Below are 25,475 nucleotides of genomic sequence, written 5' to 3' on the forward strand. Positions count from 1 at the left end.
ACCGTCTCCGTCACAGAAAAACACACATACATATACTCAATAGTCTTGAAAAATAGTCCTTGTAATCTAAACCCTTCTTTAACTAAAATGAAATAAAAATTTATCGATATGGGATCTTGAGATGCTATTAAATGAAAAAAAACATTATAGGTTCATACTTAGTTAATTAACGGTTGATCCAACTGCCAATGTTGAATTGTGATTGCAAACTCACAATTATTTGAAAACAATGTTTAAAGTTTTGACAAATTATGTTATTTAAATTAAGTTAATGCTTTAACATACTACTTTTTAACTTTTCCAGTTGTAAGATATGTTCTCGATCATGAAGTAGGTGCATCACTTCTTCTAGAAAATTTCTTGCTTCAGCTACCTCGTTTGTAAGCAATACTTTTTTCAGATCTTTTCCGATTTCTTTAATTCGCCTGCGACAGCTGTCCCTCAAATCTGTGTCTAATCTCTGAAGAACATTGACCTCTGGAATAAAATAATGTTTTAGAAAGCCTCTATCAAATGAAACGATTAAATCTTTGAATAAAATGTCAGCCGTTTCCCAAATCCTCGTGTCATTTAGCCAATCGTCCGAGTCGTCCAATTCGATGTCTTCAAATCTCCATAAAATGATAGTTTTGACGATGTATGAAGTTAATTTGTCTTCATCTAAATGCTTCAGCGATTTGTTGAATATCGATTTGAAAATCACGTAAACAAGTTTTTGTGTGTCAGAAAATGAGTTCAATATAAAATTCTCGATATGAGAGAAAGAATAAGTCCATTCTGTTGTATTGATGTTGTGTTTTTGCTCGCGTGATGTTTTAGCTAGAACATAGATATATTGTATTATTTCTTCACTCAAGTTGTACCTTGTTCTTTTGAGAAAATTTGACATAATATTTGGCCTAAAGAATATTTTAAACATAAAAGCATAATCAATTTCGAAATTCATGTAAAGTTTCTCATCTTTCTGGATTTCAAAAATATGTTTCACAGTAGCTTTGCTTGTTTTCCCGGAAACCTTTACATTTATACTTTTGAATATGATTCCTCGTTTTAAGAAATGATAGTGAAGGAAGACAATCGAAACTCTTTCCTTGGCGTTTGATGACGGTCCATTAAAACTATTCGAAACTTTGTTTTTGAACAGAACTGGTTGAAGATATTTGGTTTCCTTTTCGAAATAACGATACCAAACTTCTTCTTCCGGTATACAATTGGTCAATAACTCTACATATCCTGGTTTTCCATTGATATCTTTCAGACAGTTTTGGTTCAGCCTCAAATCAATTGCAATTGCTTTGCAATCAATATCAATATCTCTGTTGATAAGCGAACCTTTGTATTTCAAATTTTCTTTAAACAATGATGCGATAAATGTTCCTTGATTGAGGCTTCCAGTTAATAATATTTCTCCCAAAATACGCACCATGAAGTTTGATTGTGAATCTTGTTTGATTTTGGAAACAAGTGTTGTGATCTTTTCTTTTAGAGTTTCTTCACGTTTTTGAGCTCGTCGAAATTCTTCAAGTTGTGATTCTAAATAAAAAGCCAAAGTGTAAACTAAAACTTGCTAGTTCTCCTTGAAAACCAGCTTTTTTATTTATATTTTCCTAAGATACACATGGAATGACTAAAAATAGTATAATGTTTTCCTTTTGTTACATAAAAATGCGAGATTGATACAAAAAGTCGACAAAACCCTCTACCATTTTTATTTGATTTGAATTATGCTAGAATTTATAGTAGTACCAATACTAATTTATACGAATTGACGACGTTGTAAAAATTCTTTCACGATCAAGCCACGTTCCATTTACAAATACAGACTAGGATAGGGAATAACGAAAGATCGGAAGGATGCAGTCAAATTTGATTGAATATTTAAAAATACTTACTAATTTCTAAATTTTTAGTTAAAAACTGAACTTGAAAACACAAAACAAAAAAAATCCTCTGAATAGTTAAAACTTCCATCTTTTTTGAATGACATAAGCGCTTCGTTACATATTACATGTTACATTTCTGTTGTATTAGACTTTTCAAATTTATCAAAAAAGAGTTTCAAAAGGATCTTATTGACTGATAAAACTGCAGTTTTAATCAGATTTATGAATTGCGATGTTTTTTTGTTTTTTTATACTCTTATGATAGAAATCCAATGACAGTCTTTTCATAAATATTTCTCATTTCAAAATCATCTTTCTAAGAGTTCTCTTTTCGCTAAAAAGAATCTCTCAAAGATTAGGGTTCAGAGGACCTATCAGTACATGTCCGGTATTCTCCAATCTTTAAACTTCGATGAGTATTGAAGTATTGAAATACTACGAACTGCACGCCAACAGGTCAAAAAATAAAATTAGCAAACAAGCAATCCATGTAAATATAGAAATTTCCAAACGTTGGTCGTCTTTTAACTGGCTAGAGAACTCTTAGAAAATTGTTCGAAAAATCTCTCCCTAATTTTTAGATAGCTTATCGTTTTCTTACTGTTAGAGACCTTAAAAGATTAGAGACAGTGAAAGATTTAAAAAAAGACCTATAGGGAAATTATTTTGACTTATTGTTGTTTTTTAACCATTGGAGAAACTTGCGATGATCGAAAAACCAACAAAAACACAGCACCCTATTTTGACCAATTATCCTTATATAAAGCACGAAATTTAAAACTACCTTACTTACCTAAATATTCTCAGGTGGATATAATTGAACAATAAACCAGCTGCGCTGGAAAGTCAGCCCAAAAGGCTTAGAAGGCTTAGAAGTACAAAAAAGAAATCTAGCTTTTTTAAAATCTGAACAGTTTCAAAGAGCGTATCTATTTGCTTGAGTTGAAACGTTCAGACGAAAAAGTAGTGGTGCATAGTGGGATCCGTCCAAAGCAGAAGTCGGCGAAACAAATTAATTCCATTGCTGTTTTGAATTTGAATTTCGCTCCTCAAAATGACAGTTGGTGAATTAGCCAATGAAAGCTTGTTTTAGTTTCTCTTTTCAAACTGCCTCAGAAAAAAGCGCGATTTTTTGTGGTCCAGTCGTTTACTCGTTTTTATTCAGTGAGTGAGTCCTGCGCTTGTTCAACTGTTAAAAATGCGAGTCCAAAATTGGACTCACGGCTCGAACCTGTCTAGTTTATATCAGAGATATCAGATTATAAAAAACACTCGACGGGTGTCTTGTCATGACAATAAAATAAAAGACCCAAATAGAAGAATTTCTACAAGTAGTATACAACTTAACATTATTCAAAGAAAAGTAATTTCTTTAATACTCACTTTCATTATAATTAGTTCTCTTTCTTTATTTACAATGCAAAAGTATCTTTTATTAACTATTGAATCATTGAATATGACGCAAAAAAGAATCTTTTTCCTTTTTTTCTTATTCTTAATTATACGCGTCTTTTTATGTTATGTGTTTTTTTCTCGTCCTATTTTATCTTACTAAGAAAAAATTATTTTCGCGCGCTAAGTAATTCCGAAATCCTGTTTCCCGAAAATAATCCGAAATCGGAATTAAAACTTAAAGTCTTAACGACGACGACCAGCGGGAAAAAAATCGTCGAACCGATTTGAAGAGTCACCTGGGCTGACTAATAAGCAGATATTCAATAGGTAAAAGCTAGTTATAAAAGATGTGTTTACATCTAGGAGAGAATCGATTAAGAATTACAATAGAGAATTACGATTTCTTTTGATTTCATCACGATTTCCTTTTTTGATTTATAATTGATTTTCCCTAAGTTATCTCATTGGTTGAATTTTTATTATGGAATGCAAGTATGGTTTTTCTCTATTCATTCAACTATGTACATCTACACCATACAAGCTCATGCTGTATATTATAGCTTGATTAAAAAAATCATTTGCGTACTTTTCATTAAAAAATCATGATCGAAATCATGTTCCAATTTTTTACTTATTTAAAATGAATTGGAAAAATCGTTTTTACAATTTCTTTTCAAATCTTGGATGAAGCTTCTCCTCTTAACGTCCTTTGTTCTAAGAGGTACCCAAACCTACCTCTTGTAACAATGGACTCAATGAGGGGAAGGCCGATTACCGTAAATCATCGATTAAGCGCCCGGGCGCTTATTTAATTTTTCAGGCTCTAAGGGGGGTGCTTATTCAAGCAAGGCGCTTATTCGAGCGGGGCGCTTATTTTTTTATTTCAGAAATTTGTATATCAACAAATTCGGGTTGATTTTTCAAAAAAGGATGAATAAAAGAAAAATTGGAAAAATCTAATTGACAATTTCTATCATTTTATTCTTAAAGCCATTGACCTTTTACATAGTTATAATGTATGTTGATTCAGCAGATTGAAATAAATAGAATCTTTTGTAATGAATAAAGAAAAATGTGGAGCAAGATTTTTTTCTTCCTTTTATTTACAAATTTGAAAGGACTCTTTTATTAAAATTTTGCTGACATCAGTTTCAGACGAGTGGGGTGTATATAACACCGTATAATTCCTTTAATCGCTTTCTTTCTTTTTAAGTCCCAATTATCTACTCAATATCTTATTCAATCAATAACAATATTCGAATTAGTGCCCCTTCCTGGAGGGGGCGCTTATTCAAAGGGGGGCGCTTATTCGAGCGGGGCGCTTATAATATTATTTTAACTAAAAGGGGGGCGCTTATTTGAGCAGGGTGCTTATTCGAGGATTTACGGTAATAAAAGAATTCGTAAAAAGGATTTTCAGCTTTTGTTTCGATTATATTCTGAATTGTTATCAACAAAGGGAGTGGTAATCGATTCTCTCTTACAGATGTAAACCCACCCAAAAGCTTATGATTATATGTTTTATTGTATATCTAGAGGCTGCTAGAGGCGGAAAAAAATACATAAATTACATAAATATTCGAACGACTTTAAAAGCAAAATTTGAAAAAAATGCTACCGTCGTATTAACCGTAGTATAGCAGGAATTATTCAATGGAATAATGAATAATGGTGTATTGGAGGATCTAAATTATGGACAAATGCCTCCAAAGTTTGATAGGTTTGACCATCGTAGAACAATAACAACAACTCTTCAAGAATATTTCTTGCCTCGCTTATTTCACTAATAAGGAGTATTGTTTTCAAATTTGTTCGGATATTTTTTATTCGTTTTTGACAATTGTCTCTCAAACTTTTGTCAAAACGTTTGAGAACATTGATTTCTGGTATAAAATATTCTTTCAAAAAGCCTTCTTTTAAAGCCTCTTGTAAATCAGTAAATAAAATGTCAATCGTCTCCCAAATCCTCGTGTCATTTAGCCAATCGTCAAAGTATATCAAATTGCTGTCTTCAAATCTCCATAAAACGATAGTTTTGACGATGTAAGAAGTTACTATTTCTTCATCTAAAAACTTTAACGATTTACTGAATATTGATTTGAAAATCACGTAAACAAGTTTTTTTGCATCAGAAAAAGAGTTCAATATAAAATTCTCGATATGAGAGAAAGAATAAGTCCATTCTGTTGTATTGATGTTGTGTTTTTGCTCGCGTGATGTTTTAGATAGGACATAAATATATTCTGATATTTCTCTACTAACATTGTATTGTGTCCTTGCTAGAAAATTTAACATGACCCTTGGTCTGTAAAATACTTTAAACATAAAAGCATAATCGAGCTCGGTGGTCAAGTAAAGTTTCTCATCTTTCTGAATTTCAAAAATATGTTTCACAGTAGATTTGCTTGTTTTCCCGGAAACCTTTACATTTATACTTTTGAATATGATTCCTCGTTTTAAGAAATGATAGAGAAAAAAAACTTGGACTCCTTTTTCCTTGGTGTTTGATTCAGCACCATTCAATCTATCCTTTACCTTGCTTTTAAACATGACTGGTCGGATATATTTGGTTGCTTTCTCGATAAAAACATACCAAGTTCCTTTATCTGGTATACAGCGGGTCAGGAATTGTACATATCCCGGTTTTCCTTTTATTTCTCTCAGACATTGTCGGGGTTTTTTCAGATCTAGTCTAAGATTCATCAAGCAATCAATGTCAATCTGTCTAGTGATAACCGACCCTTTGTATTTCAGATTTTCTTTAAAAAATGATGCGATAAATGTTCCTTGATTGAGGCTTCCAGTCAATGATGCTCCTTCGTAAATATCGGAAAATGATTCATATGTTGCCATATTAATAAACGATTGAATAACTTTCTTCAGAATTTCCTCTCGTTGTTGAACTTGTCGAAATTCTTCAATGAGACATTCTAATAGGGTGTAAAATAGAATTGTTTTATTAAGAAAGGCAGAACATTTTCAGAACAAGTATTGAAAATATGTATATTGGACGGCATATTTTTCAAAGTCTAATTGAATAAAAAATCCAGGATTTTGAGGCTTGCTTACTTTCATCATTCAGAAAGAGGATGTTTGTTTTTGACAAATTATTAAAATAAACAGGTAATAAAGTCCCAAGGAAAAATTAGAGATTCAAAATATGAACAGGTTCCTTGACTAGTGTAAGTGTCAGTGTAAACAATAGAGGTTAAATTGGATTTCTTAAACTTACTATTGACTCTTGAATTCGTAGTCAAAAGTTCGATGCAAAAATGAAAGGTAAAAACAAACAAAATTCTTTGAATTGGGTTTTTGTACATCCTTCTTCATCAATAACACGAAACAGTGCACAAAATGTACTTATCAAATCATAAACTAAACGATGAATATTTATATCTTCACTTGTCTCACTCTCAAAAGTACTTTCTGTGCTACGGACGATTTTATTGCTAAAGAGAGATTTATATTTGTTCATGTCTCTTACTGATTAGCTCAGAAGAAATCAATCAAAAGTTTTTAAAAGATCCTTTTAAGCTAGAGTAGATTATCAGTAAGTTTATGCGTTATTTTATCATAAGAACATCCAACAATTTTTGGATTAATCTGGTGTTTTATACTCTGCAAAGCCTTAAAATGTTTCTGAACTTGTATTTGGCCATCGAACCCTTATGTTCTTATATAGTTTGTTCTTATATAAAATAAACGTGATAGGGAGACTATTTTTACTTAGATTAGATTTCTTAAACTTGACCCTTCAACGAGTGTGTCTTTTTATTTGTCTGTGCCTATAATAATGCGAGTTTTTTAACTGACAGTTCTTAAAATACAATGGCTTTTTCACGAGCCGAGCCGAAAAGAATTATCTCGTCATTAGACATTATCTTGTTTGGGGGTTTGCAACTGAATGACGAAATATTTCGTCAGAGTCCAGTGGGGTTTTGTTACCATAACTGAAAAACAAAATGACTTCAGGCGAAAATATTTCTTAAACCTTTTTTGACCCTTTAACGACTGTATTTTTATGTATCCGTGCCTATGATACTGCGATTTTTTTAACTGATCACAACGGCTTATTCATGACTGTATTTTTACGACTTTAGTACTAAACTATTAAATACACATTCATTTTAAAAAAGACTTCGAGTTTAATTTATGTCATTTAGTGTAGTGTTGAATTTTATTTTTGCTCGAAAAAGGAAATACTTAAAAAAATTTGGAAACGAAAGTACTTGATACGGTGGACGAACTCACTAAATTTAATTTACAAATTACACGCTCGTATAACCACAGACGATTTTTGCGGGTTTTCTTTGGATTACGTCGTATATCTTTGTGATTTTTTTCTTCATTTTTTTATACTTTATAAGAATCAAATCAATAATTCTTGATAGACGGTGATATAGCCTTTCGGTAATTAGTTCTTTCAAAGTAAACAAGGGATGGTGCACAATATGAGCATATTCATTTTTCTTATAAGCATTTACTTTATAAGAATCAAATTAAAAACTCTTGATAGACGGTGATATAGCCTTCGGTAATTAGTTTTTACAAAGTAAACAAGAGATGGCAGGCGATATGAGCATATTTATTTTTCTTATAAGCATATACTTTATAAGAATCAAATCAATAACTCTTGATAGACGGTGATATACCTTTCGGTAATTAGTTCTTACAAAGTAAACAAGGGATGGGGCGCAATATGAGCATATTTATTTTTCTTATAAGCATATACTTTATAAGAATCAAATTAAAAACTCTTTATAGACGGTGATATACCCTTCAGTTATTAGTTCTTAAGAGTTAAACAACCATTGTTCTAAAAATGGTCTTTTCTTTTTAGCGATTTTGAGCCTTGTTGTTCATATAAAATTGTTTCATCAAGGCTCAATGTAAAGTGGATTTCAGATTAGCTTCCATCTCTACTTCTTGTTTTTCCCATGAGGTTTAAACTTAAGGCGTAATTTTCGACTTCAATTCGTCTTGTTTTACTTCCCTTAGAACTAAAACTATAAACGTAAAACCATTGGCATACAGGAAAACTGGGAGCAGGGAGGCGGGAGGCTGAACCGGGAGCCGGGAGTCGGGAGGCTGAAATTAAAGACTAACTTGAAAACACCAAGAGTGAAATGTAGCTAAATGCTTAGAACGCCTTGCGACTAATTTGACCCCGGCTCAAACTACCAAAGTCTCTTGTCATTGGTTCTGAGTCCGGCACGCTAGCAATGTACTATCGAGCCGATACAAAATTGCGCAACTTAAAAATCCTTATAAAAACACTACTGCATATACGGGTGAACTAACCTCATGGGCTAGGCTAACTGTTTAGATCAATTACATACTCCAGGCTCCGTAAGGTTCCTTATTATAATTGAAAAAGCGTATACTAACAAACGATACGGAACTCGTGAGAGTGTTTTTAAACTGTTGTCTTTGTTTATCTTCACAAGATTTTGTTTATCTTTGCGACTTAGTTCTCGCTTTCGGCCTTTCTTCTACTCGTTTTCAGCCTATCACCTTCGATTTCAGCCTCCCGACCCCCGCCTCCCGCCTCCCGCCTCCCACTTTCGTTTTCAGCCTCCTGCCTCCCACTTTCAATTTCAGCCTCCCGCCTCCCACTTTCGTTTTCAGCCTCCCGCCTCCAACTTTCGTTTTCAGTCTCCCGGTTTAGCCTCCCGTCTCCCACCTCCCACTTTCGATTTCAGCCTCCCAACTCCCAGCTCCCGGTTCAGCCTCCCGCCTCCCGGCTCCCAGTTTTCCTGTATGCCAAACCATTAGTTTTTAACGATCAATTTAGATTTACTTTCTTTCGGTATATCAGATGACACTTTTTCAATAACCGCGGTATTGTGTGAACATAGCGCCATCGCAAAATATCTCGGCATCAGTATTTTTGGCATGACATGCGATGACGGGATATCTTATTAGGAGTATTTTTGGCACGGAACGCGATGATGAGGCATATCGTATATCACTCCTTAAATGGTTAATAAATAATTTCAATTAACTCCTACCATCATTTAATTCTAGTGTCCAATTTTATATAAGAAATAGACCTAATTCCCTCTTTATATATTATAAGTTGTGATTTAAAAAAAAGAAGCCTAAACTAAAATTTGCTAGCTCTTCTTTAACCAGCTTTTTATTTATATTTTCCTTACATACACATGGAATGACTAAAAATGGTATAATGTTTTTCTTTTGTTACATAAAAATGCGAGATTGATATAAAAATCGACAAAACCCTATACAAATACAAATACACTAGGATAGGGAATAGCGAAAGATCGGAAGGATGGGTGCAGTCAAATTTGATTGAATATTTAAAAATACTTACTAATTCCTGAATTTTTAGTTAAAAACTCAACTTGAAAACAGAAAACAAAAACAAATAGTATCCTCTGAATAGTCAAAACTTCCATCTTTTATGAAAGACACAAATGCCTTGTTACATATTACATGTTACATTTCTGTTTTATTAGACTTTTCGAATTTATTAAAAAAAGAGATCTTATTGAATGATAAAACTGCAGTTTTAATCAGATTTATGAATTGCGATGTTTTTTGTTTTTTTATACTCTTATTAGTCCAGGGAAAGTGTGCATCAATTGTGCGTTTTTGACTAGAAAGCATGAAATTTGGTACAGTGGTACCTTAGGGGGTAAGAAACATTTTAAGCCTCTGACCCATTTCTAGAACACCTGTTTGTGTATTTTACAGACCGGAATGCCTCCCAGGCAAGAAAAAAAAATTTTATCTTCAAAGCATGTCATATGATATATCGTTGGAAAGGTTTTCTCACACTGATTCTAAAAAACATCACAACATATATCTGCAAATGGACTGGGTCCGAGTTATGGGCTACGGAAGTAATTTACAGACCAGTCTGCATGCCCGAAAAAAAATTTTGTTTTTGTTCTAAAACATGTCAAATCATATACTGTTGGAAAGGATTTTTCACACTGATTCTAAAAATCATCATGATATGTATCTCAAAATGGACTGGGTCCGTGAAATAAGCCATAGGAGTAATTTACAGACCAGAACGGCTCCCCGGCATACAAAAAATATTTTTATCTCCAAACCATGGCATATCATATACCGTTGGAAAGGTATTTTTACACTGATTCTAAAAAATATCACAACATGTATCTGAAAATGGACTAGGTCCGAGTTATGGGCCAGGAGCCATTCTGGTCTGTAAAATACTCCCATGGCCTATAACTCGAACCCAGTCCATTTTGAGATGCATGTTGTGATGTTTTTTGGAATCAGTGTAAAAATACCTTTCCAACGGTATATGATATGTCATGGTTTGGAGATAAAAATATTTTTTTGTATGCCCGGGAGCCGTTCTGGTCTGTAAATTACTCCTATGGCTTATTTCACGGACCCAGTCCATTTTGAGATACATATCATGATGATTTTTAGAATCAGTGTGAAAAAACCTTTCCAACGGTATATGATATGACATGTTTTGGAACAAAAATAAAAAATTTTTTCGGGCATGCAGACTGGTCTGTAAATTACTTCCGTAGCCAATAACTCGGACCCAGTCCATTTGCAGATATATGTTGTGATGTTTTTTAGAATCAGTGTGAGAAAATCTTTCCAACGATATATCATATGACATGCTTTGAAGATAAAAATTTTTTTTCTTGCCTGGGAGGCATTCTGGTCTGTAAAATACACAAACAGGTGTTCCAGAAGTGGGTCAGAGGCTTAAAATGTTTCTTACCCCCTAAGGTACCACTGTACCAAATTTCATGCTTTCTAGTCAAAAATGCACAATTGTATTCATTTTTAGCACACTTTCCCTGGACTATATGATAGAAATCCAATGACAGTCTTTTCATTAATATTTCTCATTTCAGAACTATTAGTTCTAAAACTTTATTTGAAATCATCTTTCTAAGAGTTCTCTTTTCGCTAAAAATAACCCCTCAAAGATTAGGGTTCAGAGGACCTATCAGTACATATCCGGTATTCTTCAATCCTTAAACTCTTGGCCTAGAAATATCGACGAGCTGCACGCCAACAGCCTAGAAAATAGAATTAGCAAACAAGTAAGCCATGTAAATATCGATATTTCCAAACGTTGGTCGTCTTTTAACTGAAGGACTAGCTAGAGAACTCTTAGAAAATTATTCGAAAAATCTCCCCCTAACTTTTAGACATGTTACCGTTTTCTTACTGTTAGAGTCCTTAAAAGATTAGAGACTGTGAAAGATTAAAATAAAGACCCTAAAACCCAACAAAAACCCAGCACCCTACTTTGGCCAATTATGCTTTTATGGGGCGGAGGTTCAGGGGGTACCCGATTCCGCAATTCCGCAAATTTCTTCTCCATTTTCCGTCAAATGGTCTGAAAACCGAAATTCTGCCACGTTTTTGTCGAAAAATTCCGCGAATTTTGAATATTTCTTGCAAATTCCGAAATTCCGCCTTTTTTGAGTTGATTTTGAATTGATTTTCCCTAAGTTATCTCATTGGTTGAATTTTTATTACGGAATGCAAGTATGGTTTTTCTCTATTCATTCAACTATGTACATCTACACCATACAAGCTCATGCTGTATATTATAGCTTGATTAAAAAAATCATTTGCGTACTTATCATTAAAAAATCATGATCGAAATCATGTTCCAATTTTTTACTTATTTAAAATGAATTGGAAAAATCGTTTTTACAATTTCTTTTCAAATCTTGGATGAAGCTTCTCCTCCTAACGTCCTTTGTTCTAAGAGGTACCCAAACCTACCTCTTGTAACAATGGACTCAATGAGGGGAAGGCCGATTAATAAAAGAATTCGTAAAAAGGATTTTGCAGTCTTGAGAGTCAATTTTGCTCATGCAACAGTTAGAGACCTTAAAAGATTAGAGACAGTGACAGATCAAAATAGAACCTTTAGGGAAACACGTTTGACTTATTGTTGTTTTTTAACCATTGAAGAAACTTGCAATGATCGAAAACCCAACAAAAACCCAGCACCATATTTTGCCCAATTATCCTTATATAAAGCACGGAATTCAAAACTACCTTACTTACCTAAATATTCTCAGGTGAATAAAATTGAACAATAAGCAGATATTCAATAGGTAAAATTTGGTCATAAAGGGTGGGTTTACATCTAGGTGAGAATCAATATTAAGAATTACAATAGAGATTTCATCACGATTTCCTTTTTTGATTTATAATTGATTTTCCTTAAGTTTTCTCATTGGTTGACTTTTTATTACGGAATGCAAGTATGGTTTTTCTCTATTTATTCGACTATGCATTTCTACACATACAAGCTGACGCTGTATATTATAGCTTGATTAAAAAAAATATTTTTATACTTTTCATTAAAAAAATCATCATCTAAATCATGTTCCAATTTTTTACTCATTTAAAATTAATTGGAAAATTCGTTTACACATTTTCTTTTCCAATCTGATGGATCTTCTCCTCGATACGTCCTTTGTACCCAAGGAGGTACCCAAACCTACCTCTTGCAACAATGGCCTCAATAAGGGGAAAGTCAGTTATTTTCGTTTATGTTCGGAATTGCTATCGACAAAGGGAGTGGTAATTGATTCTCTCCTAAAAAAAGTATCGAGTTGGAACATGATTCTGAGTAGAAGGTTGTTGCATGTGTTTAACAAAATGTAAGAAAATTATATATATCAACACATCAATTGTTTTTACGACAGTCAATATGATTAAAAACAATTAACTTACTTTACAATTCTCATAACGTTATGGTTATTCGGATTGTTTTTTGTTTTTTTTAGTTATTCATAAAAGATTTCTCGTGGCAATTAATATGACACAGAAAAACTTTGATAAACATTGCAAATTTAGTGAAACACACACAAGAACTTTCTTCCTATACAGGGTGTCCGGAAAAAAAGTACCGAGTCATACCACTTCTATAGAAAGAAAGTTCTTGTGTGTGTTTCACTAAATTTGCAATGCTCATCAAAGTTTTTCTCTGTGTTCACCCGGACTTGTATACCTAAGGCGAAAAAAAAACATAAATCATTTAAATAGTTAAACGACTTTGAAAGCAAAAATTCTACCGTTGTCTAATAATCGTGGTATATCAGGAATTATTCAATGGCCTGCAGGTGTATGATAATTTTTCTTATTTCTCAACATACATAAATGATAAAATAAAGTATAACAATTTTACGAAAAAGAGCGTAAAATCTCAACAAATCCCTCCACAGTTACATAGGTTCGACCATCGTAGAGCAATAACAACAACTCTTCAAGAATATTTCTTGCCTCGCTTAATTCACTAAGGAGTGTTGTTTTCAAATGTGTTCGGATATTTTTTATTCGTTTTTGACAATTGTCTCTCAAACTTTTGTCAAAACGATTGAGAACATTGATTTCTGGTATAAAATATTCTTTCAAAAAGCCTTCTTTTAAAGCCTCTTGTAAATCAGTAAATAAAATGTCAATCGTCTCCCAAATCCTCGTGTCGTTTAGCCAATCGTCAAAGTATATCAAATTGCTGTCTTCAAATCTCCATAAAACGATAGTTTTGACGATGTAAGAAGTTACTATTTCTTCATCTAAAAATTTTAACGATTTATTGAATATTGATTTGAAAATCACGTAAACAAGTTTTTTTGCATCAGAAAATGAGTTCAATATAAAATTCTCGATATGAGAGAAAGAATAAGTCCATTCTGTTGTATTGATGTTGTGTTTTTGCTCGCGTGATGTTTTAGCTAGGACATGAATATATTCTGATATTTCTCTACTAACATTGTATTGTGTCCTTGTTAGAAAATTTAACATGACCCTTGGTCTGTAGAATACTTTAAACATAAAAGCATAATCGAGCTCGGTGGTCAAGTAAAGTTTCTCATCTTTCTGAATTTCAAAAATATGTTTCACAGTAGCTTTGCTTGTTTTCCCGGAAACCTTTACATTTATACTTTTAAATATGATTCCTCGTTTTAAGAAATGATAGAGAAAAAGATCATGCACTGCTCTTTTCCTGGTGTTTGATTGACCACCATTCAATCTATCCCTTACCTTGCTTTTAAGCATGACTGGTTGGATATATTTGGTTGCTTTCTCGATAAAAATATACCAAGTTCCTTTACCTGGTATACAGCGGGTGAGGAATTGTACATATCCCGGTTTTCCTTTGATTTCTCTCAGACATTGTCGGGGTTTTTTCAGATCTAGTCGAAGATTCATCAAGCAATCAATGTCAATATGTCTAGTAATACGCGAACCTTTGTATTTCAGATTTTCTTTAAACAATGATGCAATAAATGTTCCTTGATTGAGGCTTCCAGTTAATGACGCTCCTTCGTAAATATCGGAAAATGATTGACTTGTTACTACCATGTTAATGAACGGTTGAATAACTTTCTTTAGAATTTCCTCTCGTTGTTGAACTTGTCGAAATTCTTCAATGAGACATTCTAATAGGGTGTAAAATAGAATAGAATTGTTTTATTAAAAAAGGCAGAGCGTTTCCAGAACAAGTATTGAAAATATGTATATTGGACCGCATATTTTTCAAACTCTAATTGAATAAAAAATCCAGGATTTTGAGGCTTGCTTGCTTCCATCATTCAGAAAGAGGATGTTTGTTTGTGACAAATTATCAAAATAAGCAGGTAATAAAGTCCCAAGAAACAATGCAATGAGAAATTCAAAATAAGAACAGGTATATACTACTTATAAGGGTTTGCCTAGACCACTCCTGGACTAGTGTAAGTTTCAGGGTAAACAATAGAACTTAAATTGGATTTCTTGAACTTACTATTGATTCTTGAATTCGTAGTCAAAAGTTCGATGCAAAAATAAAATACAAAAACAAACAAAATTCGTTGAATTGGGTTTTTGTACATCTTTCTTCACCAATAACACGAAATAGTGCACAAAATTTGCTTATCAAATCAGCAACTAAACAATGAATATTTATATCTTCACTTGTCTCACTCTAAAAAGTACTTTCAGTGCTATGGATGATTTTATTGCTAAAGAGAGATTCATCTTTGCTCATATGTCCCTTACTGATAAACTCGAGAGCGGGAAATCAAAAGTTTTTAAAAGATCCTTTTTGATTTTCATGTAATCACCTTAATAAATAACTTCAATTAACCCCTACCTATATTTATTTATAATCTCCAATATTATTATAAGAAATAGATAAAGAGATAGAATTCTCCCACTTTATATTCATTAAAAAGGGAGCTTTTTTAAGCTAAAGTAGATTATCAGTAAGCTTACACGTTTTTTTATTATATGAACATCCAAAATCTTTGGATCAATCGGGGATTTTTAGACTCTGCAAAGACTTGAAATTTTTCTTTATTCATGTCATTTAGTGGGTCAGTCTGGGATTTTTATAAGACACAAATACTTTGAATATTACAGAACAGCAAGAAAAGTATTTACTTGCTCGCCCAAAAATTCATTTAAACAAAAGACTTTGGTTTGGCAAAAATAAGAAATGTATGTAAAATTTAGAAACACTATCCCCTCTACAATATTCATCTATCCAAGGTCCCAAAGTTCCGAGGTCCCAAGATGAGAATATACTAAATACACCACAAAATATACATATAACCCCTTTGTCCCAAAGGTTCCGAGGTCCCGAGATGAGAATATACCAAATACACCCTAAAATGTACATATACCGCCTTGGTCCCAAAGGTCGCAAGGTCCCGAGATGATAATATACTAAATACACCACAAAATATACATATAACCCCTTGGTCCCAAAGGTTCCGAGGTCCCGAGATGAGAATATACCAAATACACCCTAAAATATACATATACCCCCTTGGTCCCAAAGGTCTTGAGGTCCCGAGATGTAAATATACCAAATACATCCAAAAATATACATATACCCCCTTGGTCCCAAAGGTCCTGAGGTCCCGAGATTGAATATAGCAAATACACCCCAAAATATACACATACCTCCTTGGTCCCAAAGGTCCCGAGGTCCCGAGATGAGAATATACCAAATACACCCCAAAATATACATATAACCCCTTGGTTCCAAAGGTCCCGAGGTCATGACATGAGAATATACTAAATACACCCCAAAATATACATATAACCCCTTGGTCTCAAAGCTAATTCAAGATTTACTACTACAAGGAAAAGATTTAGAGTTTTCGGTCATAAATTAAACACCCCCTTCTCACAGACCCACTGGGAACCCTGCCCACTGGAAAAATCGGCCAAATTATCGTCTCTGGTGGCATGAGAAATTATCCTCAAATTTTTGTCCCTACTGAAAATAATAAACTAAACCAATCCTCGTGCAAAATGTTGTGCTATTTTTTCCCATCCCCAGTGAATTTAATGACTTGAAAACAAAAGAAGTCAAATCCACAGCCATAAAGAATTTGGGAATATAAATCCCCCTCGATTTCAGTCCGTTATTTTTATCCCTCCCCCACTAGCTGAAAAAAACCCTGTCGGGTCTTTGAGAAGGGGTATAATTAAGTACGGGATGTATTGGTTAACACAGTCAATAGGTGTTTACTTTATTTCACATTCAAGAAATGCAATCCATATACAAATTTAATAAGATTTTCATGGGAGCGCCTCGAGTCAGGGTCCTATCTAAGACTAATTTACCAACTTTTTGTAGAATTATCTCGTAAGGTTGCATCAATGAGAAAAAAATCTATCGTCTATCAAGAGTTATTGATTTTTGATTTGATTCTCATAAAATAGAAGCTTATAAGAAAAATAAATATGTTCATATTGTGCGCCATCCCTTGTTTACTTTGTAAGAACTAATAACCAAAGGGTGTATTACCCGCTATCAAGCGCTATTGATTTGATTCTTATAAAGTAGAAATGTATAAGAAAAGTAAATATGTTCATATTGTGCGTCATCCCTTGTTTACTTTGTAAGAACTAATTACCAAAGGGTATATTACCCACTATCAAGCGTTATTGATTTGATTCTTATAAAGTAGAAATGTATAAGAAAAGTAAATATGTTCATATTGTGCGTCATCCCTTGTTTACTTTGCAAGAACTAATTACCAAAGGGTATATTACCCACTATCAAGCGTTATTGATTTGATTCTTATAAAGTAGAAATGTATAAGAAAAGTAAATATGTTCATATTGTGCGTCATCCCTTATTTACTTTGTAAGAACTAATTACCGAAAGGTATATCACCGTCTATCAAGAGTTATTGTTTTGATTCTTATAAAGTAGATGCTTATAAGAAAAGTAAATATGCTCATATTGTGCGCCATCCTTTGTTTACTTTGTAAGAACTAATTACTGAAAGGTATATCATCATATATCAAGAGTTATTGATTTGATTCTTATAAAGTAGATACTTATAAGAAAAGTGCTTATATTGTGCACCGTTCCTTGTTTACTTTGTAAGAACCAATTACCGAAGGGTGTATTACCCGCTATCAAGCGCTATTGATTTGATTCTTATAAAGTAGATGCTTATAAGAAAAGTAAATATGCTCATATTGTGCGCCATCCCTTGTTTACTTTGTAAGAACTAATAACTGAAGGGCATATTACCCGCTATCAAGCGCTATTGATTTGATTCTTATAAAGTAAATGCTTATAAGAAAAGTAAATATGCTCATATTGTGCGCCATCCCTTGTTTACTTTGTAAGAACTAATAACTGAAGGGTATATTACCCGCTAGTAAGCGCTATTGATTTGATTCTTATAAAGTAGATGCTTATAAGAAAAATGAATATGCTCATATTGTGCGCCATCCCTTGTTTACTTTGTGAAAACTAATAACCGAAGGGTATATTACCCGCTATCAAGCGTTATTGATTTGATTCTTATAAAGTAGATGCTTATAAGAAAAGTAAATATGCTCATATTGTGCGCCATCCCTTGTTTACTTTGTAAGAACTAATAACTGAAGGGTATATTACCCGCTATCAAGCGCTATTGATTTGATTCTTATAAAGTAAATGCTTATAAGAAAAGTAAATATGCTCATATTGTGCGCCATCCCGTGTTTACTTTGCAAGAACTAATTACCGAAGGGTATATTACCCACTATCAAGCGTTATTGATTTGATTCTTATAAAGTAGAAATGTATAAGAAAAATAAATATGTTCATATTGTGCGTCATCCCTTGTTTACTTTGTAAGAACTAATTACCGAAGGGTATATTACCCACTATCAAGCGTTATTGATTTGATTCTTATAAAGTAGAAATGTATAGGAAAAGTGCTCATATTGTGCGCCATCCCGTGTTTACTTTGCAAGAACTAATTACCGAAAGGTATATCACCGTCTATCAAGACTTATTGTTTTGATTCTTATAAAGTAGATGCTTATAAGAAAAGTAAATATGCTCATATTGTGCGCCATCCTTTGTTTACTTTGTAAGAACTAATTACTGAAAGGTATATCATCATATATCAAGAGTTATTGATTTGATTCTTATAAAGTAGATACTTATAAGAAAAATGAATATGCTCATATTGTGCGCCATCCCGTGTTTACTTTGCAAGAACTAATTACCGAAGGGTATATTACCCACTATCAAGCGTTATTGATTTGATTCTTATAAAGTAGAAATGTATAAGAAAAATAAATATGTTCATATTGTGCGTCATCCCTTGTTTACTTTGTAAGAACTAATTACCGAAGGGTATATTACCCACTATCAAGCGTTATTGATTTGATTCTTATAAAGTAGAAATGTATAGGAAAAGTGCTCATATTGTGCGCCATCCCGTGTTTACTTTGCAAGAACTAATTACCGAAAGGTATATCACCGTCTATCAAGACTTATTGTTTTGATTCTTATAAAGTAGATGCTTATAAGAAAAGTAAATATGCTCATATTGTGCGCCATCCCTTGTTTACTTTGTGAAAACTAATAACCGAAGGGTATATTACCCGCTATCAAGCGTTATTGATTTGATTCTTATAAAGTAGATGCTTATAAGAAAAGTAAATATGCTCATATTGTGCGCCATCCCTTGTTTACTTTGTAAGAACTAATAACTGAAGGGTATATTACCCGCTATCAAGCGCTATTGATTTGATTCTTATAAAGTAAATGCTTATAAGAAAAGTAAATATGCTCATATTGTGCGCCATCCCGTGTTTACTTTGCAAGAACTAATTACCGAAGGGTATATTACCCACTATCAAGCGTTATTGATTTGATTCTTATAAAGTAGAAATGTATAAGAAAAATAAATATGTTCATATTGTGCGTCATCCCTTGTTTACTTTGTAAGAACTAATTACCGAAGGGTATATTACCCACTATCAAGCGTTATTGATTTGATTCTTATAAAGTAGAAATGTATAGGAAAAGTGCTCATATTTGTGCGCCATCCCGTGTTTACTTTGCAAGAACTAATTACCGAAAGGTATATCACCGTCTATCAAGACTTATTGTTTTGATTCTTATAAAGTAGATGCTTATAAGAAAAGTAAATATGCTCATATTGTGCGCCATCCTTTGTTTACTTTGTAAGAACTAATTACTGAAAGGTATATCATCATATATCAAGAGTTATTGATTTGATTCTTATAAAGTAGATACTTATAAGAAAAATGAATATGCTCATATTGTGCGCCATCCCGTGTTTACTTTGCAAGAACTAATTACCGAAGGGTATATTACCCACTATCAAGCGTTATTGATTTGATTCTTATAAAGTAGAAATGTATAAGAAAAGTAAATATGTTCATATTGTGCGTCATCCCTTATTTACTTTGTAAGAACTAATAACCGAAGGGTATATTACTCACTATCAAGCGCTATATCATCTCGGGACTTCGGTACCTTTGGGACCTAGGGGGTGTATGTATAATGTGGGGTGTATTTGGTATATTCTCATCTCGGGACCTTGGGACCTTGGGGACCTATGGGTACAATTATTCTTTTTCAGGGATTTTTATCTCGGGACCTCGGGACCTTCGGGACCTAGAGGGCACATGTATTTTGTGGGGTGTAAAGCATAATATAACGAATATAGAACTGGCTCGTAAAATACACAGGAAGAAATCTGTAGCTGACGTTGTAAAAACTCCAGAGCATCTGCATTTAGTGAAGTGTTGAGTTTTATTTTAGCTCGAAAATTCTGATTTTTTTTATCAAAAAGAAAATGTTATTTTCTTTCCCTTCGAACTAAAACTAACATAAAAGCATTAGTTTTTAACGATAAATGTAGAAAGCTAAAATTTTCAAAGCTGGACGATTTCCTTTTTTCCTATTTTCTTTCTTTCGGTATATCAGATGACAATTTTTCAAAAATTGCGGTATTGTGTGAACTTTGTCTTTGCAAAATATCTCGTCATTAGTATTTTTGGAATTAGATTGCGAGAATTTTTGGCACAGAACGCGATGATGAGGTATATCGTATTTCGTTCCTTAGAGGGTTAATAAATAATTTCAATAAATCTCCAGCATCATTTATTTCTAGTGTCCGATGTTATTTAAGAAATAGACCTGATTCCCTCTCTATATTCAGTAAAAAGGGATTAACAAGTACGTTTAGTAAGTTTACAAGATAATTTGCACTACACGTTTTTTTTAAGAACAACCAAACTGTTCGTTTTCATTTGCGTTTTTCTTAATAAATCGGGTATTTTCAAGTCCGCGAAGCCTAAAAATGTTCTTAACATGTTCTCATTTTTCTCGTTGTGACTATTTTTGTCCATTTTCTTAATAAATCGGGTGTTTTAGAGTCTCCAAAGCCTTAAAATGTTCTTAACTTGTTCTTCTTCACATTTAGCCCATCAAAGCCTTATGTTTTTATATAGTTTGTTCTTATACAAAAAAACGCGTAGGGAAATTTTTTACGTTGCAACAAAGTGGGCTTCTATGGGGGCGTGGCCGCCCTGACCAGCTTGATGTAATATGGTGTAGTTCTAGAGAGGTATCATAAATCTCAAGTTGTCATGACTAACTCTTGGTTTTTATCTAACTTTAGTTTCACGTGATAATAATGAAGGAGAGTTTTAGTGAGAAATGGATTTTATGATTCGAGGGAAAGAGTTTCTATGATTAAGAAAAACCTTGTAGATTTATGAAAAAGAATATCATTTATAATTAAACACAAAATTAAAACTAACTACTGCGATGACAAATTATTATCAATTTCGCAAGAGCTTTTTGAGGTTCGATGCTGCAATACTCATTCGAGACCACCATGCTGTCGGTCCCACCGGGGAACTTCCCCTGGTGGTAGAGGGGTGTAGAAGCCTCAATTGCTGCTCAAGCTGCCCTGTCTTGCAATCTCTCTGATGCAAGTGTCATGTTAAATTCAAGTTGCTTAAAATCTAATAACGTCCCTTAACTTTTTGATATCCTTTCTGTCAAATACCATTGACAAGATCTCTTCTAAAAAATCTTTTGCTTGCTTCAACTCATCTCTATCCAGTATAATTTTCAAATTTGGTAGAATTTCTTTTATCCGTTTTTGACATTTGAGTCTCAAATTCATGTCCAAACGCTTTATTACATTAATTTCTGGTATGAAATGATGTTTTAAGAATCCTCTTTCAATTGCTACAAGTAAATCTCTAAATAAAATATCAATTGCCTTCCAAATCTTTGTGTCATTTAGCCAATCGTCGAAGTTGTCCAAATTGACATTTTCGAATCTCCATAAAACAATAGTTTTGATGATGTATGAAGTTAATTTGTCTTCATCGAAATGCTTTAACGATTTATTGAATATCGATTTGAAAATCACGTAGACAAGTTTTTTTGCATCTGAAAAAGAGTTCAATATAAAATTCTCAATATGAGAGAAAGAATAAGTCCATTCTGTTGTATTGATGTTGTTTTTTTCTTCGTGCGATGTTTTAGCTAGAACATAAATGTATTCTGATATTTCTTTGGTTAAGTTGTACTGTGTTCTTTTGAGAAAATCTATAATGACCCTTGGTCTGTGGAATATTCTAAACATAACAGCAACGTCTACTTCAAAGGATAAATAGGGTTCTTCATCAACGTAAAGTTGCCAAAAGACTTTAACTGTTGACTTGGTTTTTTCTGCAAAAAGCCTCAATTCGAATTCCTTGCATTTTTTCCTGTGTTTCTTGAAATGATATCGAAAAAATAATTCACTTCTTCTGTGGATTATATATTTTGTAGGATTGCTTTGATTTAAAAACTGCATTTTGATATGAGATGATCGTAAATACTTATGTTTCAATATAAAGGAATTATGCCATGTCTTTTTGACTGGCAGACAGCTTGTTAGAACCTGCAAATGACCTGGCTTTCCTTTAATGTCATGTAAACATTTCACTGGATTGTCAATTTCATAGTTTAGAATAGTCATTAAATCAATATCGATATCTCTATTGATAAGATGTTTTGTGTACTTCAGATTCGCCTTAAACATCGATGCGATAAAATTACCCTGGTTAAGGCTGCCAGTTAATATTGACTCGTTGAAATGATTCCGTACACGATTCGAGTTTTTGATGATTTCCATTGTACTGCTAGATAACAGATTTTTCAGTGTTTCTTCACGGTCCTGAATCTGTCGAACATCTTCCAATGACGATTCTATGAAGAAAATAATGGTGTGAAGTAAGAAATTGATTCTCCTTTCATTGATCAGGTTTTGTTCTTCTGCTCATTGTCATACTGTAATTTGAAATTAATTGAAGAACCTTTGTATCTTAAGTTTGTGAATTTTTTGAAAATTTATGAACACCTCTTTTGACCTAGATATTAAATGCTAGCAGGCACGGCTGTTTTTACTTTTTGATACTTTGAGCCACAAATTGATCTTATCATGTTCTTATTTTATGACAAAACTGAGGTATTATAGGTCTTATGCCCTATTTTCACAACTTCGATCCTCAATTTTTAAAACTCAGTCACTTCAGGCTCATCTTCATTATTAAATTTTCGACTTTCCTGCAATCTGGACCCTGTATGTTCTTATAAAATAGTTCTTATAAAAAATAAGAACAATAACATAAGTACAATTTTAGAATTTAATTTTTACAGCTACTTACCGATACTGGAATCCTTTCTCAGATGTAGGAATTGAAGTGTAATCTGAAACAGAACTACTAGTTTCCCTCGAATCATCTCTCCTTGTTAAGCTGACTGTACGGCAATAAATCCTATAAATCTGTGATTCCCAGATAACACACAGAACTTTTTTAATAGATACGAAAGTCTCTGTTAATCGTCAATTCGATTGATTTGATTGTAATGGATTTAAAAGACATTTTACGTTCATTCTCTTACTTTTGTTAATAAAAAATTGTATGAAGGGGGCAAGCTTGAAGTCCAGCAGTGATATATTCTATAGAACTTATGCAACTTTCTTTAGGACAATATGTTATTAGTTCAAACATTTATAAGTACAATGTATTATAAGGATTTTAAGATAGGACGGTCGTAGCTCCAAAGACATCAGCAAGACCTTAACCAGAAAATTTTGGGATAAAAAGAAATTGATTGTAGCATCAACTAATTCTTTTTCATCTCCAGGGTAAAGACGGTGAAAATTTTAGCGCGCGTACTTTGGTCGGTTTGGAAATGTTGAAAAAGAAAGAAAAAAACATACGTGAAATGACTTTCGAGAATTTTCAATAGAACTGGACATAAATCACATGATGAGCAACACGGCGATTTTTCTATGAAAATTGTTTCCCTGAGTCGTTATTAAGAAATTGTATAAATAATTCTTGGAGACTCAAAGGTCTAGTCACCTTGGTAATGATTTCAAAATGAGGCAATCGTTGTCATGAAAATAATTTATGAAAATGCTTACAATAATAGGGGACCAAGCCTTAGGACCCGTGGCATCTTTTATGTGACGCTACCAAACCATGTTCTTTTCGAAGAATGTATTTAAAGTATTTAAAGACCTTTTCGAGAGAGGGTTTTTGGCAAAGGCCTAGGAAAATCTTTTATTGGCCAAACCGGTAAATGGTCCTTTTTGGAGTCATGTTTCAAAATACCAACATTTGGAACAGAAACTTTCTACTGATTATGAATCTATCCTCAACTATGGCCTGGAAATCTTGAGCTGTTACCATTGGGTAAGGGACGTCATATAAGATATTTGTAAAATATAAAACCCGGACATTACAGTAGATGAAGTCAATTTTTTTTTAAACCAACTTCTTAATTTTCAGTAAAATTCAAATAAATCCCGAACATAGTTTAAACTTTTTCCAAACTTTTCAGAAACTATAATTCTTTTTTCTTCCCTGCAACATCGTACGTTAAAACTCTAACTCAAAAATAGGTTAAAACGCAACCCAAAATCAAAACGATGGAAAAGTCCAAAGCAAAAATAAACGATCACATGTAATTTATGGTCATTAGATAATTTAAATTGGTAAATATCTTCTTCAAAGTTCTCATCTTCATCATCGAAATCTTCTTTTCCCTCTTTCTGTTGTTTTTCTTCTAGCGTTTTCTACCATCGTACTACCTTCATTGTTAAAAATATGTTGCACAAAACTTCGGTAATGCTGGTTCATCGCTTACACTGTTGCCCATTACATAGCCTTTTTCAAAAAGCTTTCCAGATTCAGTAGGCTGAGCAAAAGAATTTAAAATCTTGAATTGATGAAATGCTCGTCTTTTGCGCAAATTGTTTTTTTTCTCTTTCTTTTCAATCCCTGCCAACGCTTTCTTGTTCTTCTTTTTGGTCAAAATCAAAAGTTTTGAGTGAGTTCAAAAGATTTATGATTTAGATGAAAAGTTTTACCAGGCCTAATTGTTAAGCTGACTTTACATCAATAAATTGTATTAATCCGTGATTCCCGGATAACACACAGAACTTTGTTAATAGATACGAAAGGCCCTGTTAATCGTTAATTCGATTGATTTGATTGTAATGGCTTTAAAAGACATTTATGTTCGTTCTCTTACCCTTGTTAAGCAATGTATAATTATTTCTAAAAAAGTGTATAAAGGGGGCCAAGCTTGAAGTCCAGCAGTGGTATATTCTATAGAACTTATGCAACTTTCTATTGGACAATATTATTATTAATTCAAACGTTTAAAAGTACAATGTAGTAGAAGACTTTTTATGAGAGGACGGCCGAAGTTCCAAAGACATCAGTGAAATCTTAACCAGCAAATCTTGGAATAAAAAGAAATAGATTGTGACATCAACTAATTCTTTTTTATCTCCAGGGTAAAGATAGCGCACGTACTTTGATAAGTTTGGAAATCTTGAAAAAGAAAAAAATAGCATGCGTGAAATGACT

General features: G+C 33.0%; 4 protein-coding genes across 7 annotated transcripts in view; 1 reads left to right on the forward strand and 3 right to left on the reverse strand.

Annotated features, from left to right (window-relative positions):
* The window catches only part of LOC136814452 (uncharacterized), a 792,139-nt gene that overhangs the window by 101,744 nt on the left and 664,920 nt on the right, over positions 1-25,475 (reverse strand). The gene's annotated exons all lie outside the window — the stretch shown is intronic.
* The window catches only part of LOC136814445 (Fanconi anemia group I protein-like), a 62,811-nt gene that overhangs the window by 15,309 nt on the left and 22,027 nt on the right, over positions 1-25,475 (forward strand). The window lies entirely within an intron of this gene.
* LOC136814459 (uncharacterized) lies at positions 178-9,735 on the reverse strand. Of its 4 annotated transcripts, none has more exons than XM_067071009.1 (2): positions 9,613-9,735; positions 178-1,533 (listed from the first exon to the last, which is right to left on the reverse strand). In XM_067071009.1, exons 1-2 carry the CDS (start codon positions 9,695-9,697, stop codon positions 269-271), a joined length of 1,350 nt encoding a protein of 449 aa, XP_066927110.1. In that variant the 5' UTR covers positions 9,698-9,735; the 3' UTR covers positions 178-268. The 4 variants fall into 4 exon arrangements, with proteins under 4 accessions (XP_066927110.1, XP_066927112.1, XP_066927109.1 ...); XM_067071011.1 differs by lacking the exon at positions 9,613-9,735 and adding an exon at positions 1,893-2,035; XM_067071008.1 differs by lacking the exon at positions 178-1,533 and adding an exon at positions 4,890-6,208.
* LOC136814460 (uncharacterized) lies at positions 21,510-23,364 on the reverse strand. The gene is made up of 2 exons (XM_067071012.1): positions 23,256-23,364; positions 21,510-22,797 (listed from the first exon to the last, which is right to left on the reverse strand). Exons 1-2 carry the CDS (start codon positions 23,329-23,331, stop codon positions 21,551-21,553), a joined length of 1,323 nt encoding a protein of 440 aa, XP_066927113.1. The 5' UTR covers positions 23,332-23,364; the 3' UTR covers positions 21,510-21,550.

This window comes from Clytia hemisphaerica, unplaced genomic scaffold (genome assembly GCF_902728285.1).
Source record: "Clytia hemisphaerica strain Z4C2 unplaced genomic scaffold, Clytia hemisphaerica genome assembly, whole genome shotgun sequence".
Taxonomy (NCBI): Eukaryota; Metazoa; Cnidaria; class Hydrozoa; order Leptothecata; family Clytiidae; genus Clytia; species Clytia hemisphaerica.

Bases quoted from the DNA above. Each gene is read 5' to 3' on its own strand.
- LOC136814460 (XM_067071012.1), bottom strand. From the start codon at position 23,331: ATGATTCGAGGGAAACTAGTAGTTCTGTTTCAGATTACACTTCAATTC. The intron at 22,798-23,255 runs GTAAGTAGCTGT...TTTTCTTCATAG, and splicing joins GAGAAAGGATTCCAGTATCG to AATCGTCATTGGAAGATGTT.
- LOC136814459 (XM_067071007.1), bottom strand. From the start codon at position 6,598: ATGTACAAAAACCCAATTCAAAGAATTTTGTTTGTTTTTACCTTTCAT. The intron at 6,209-6,510 runs GTAAGTTTAAGA...ACACCCTATTAG, and splicing joins TACGAATTCAAGAGTCAATA to AATGTCTCATTGAAGAATTT.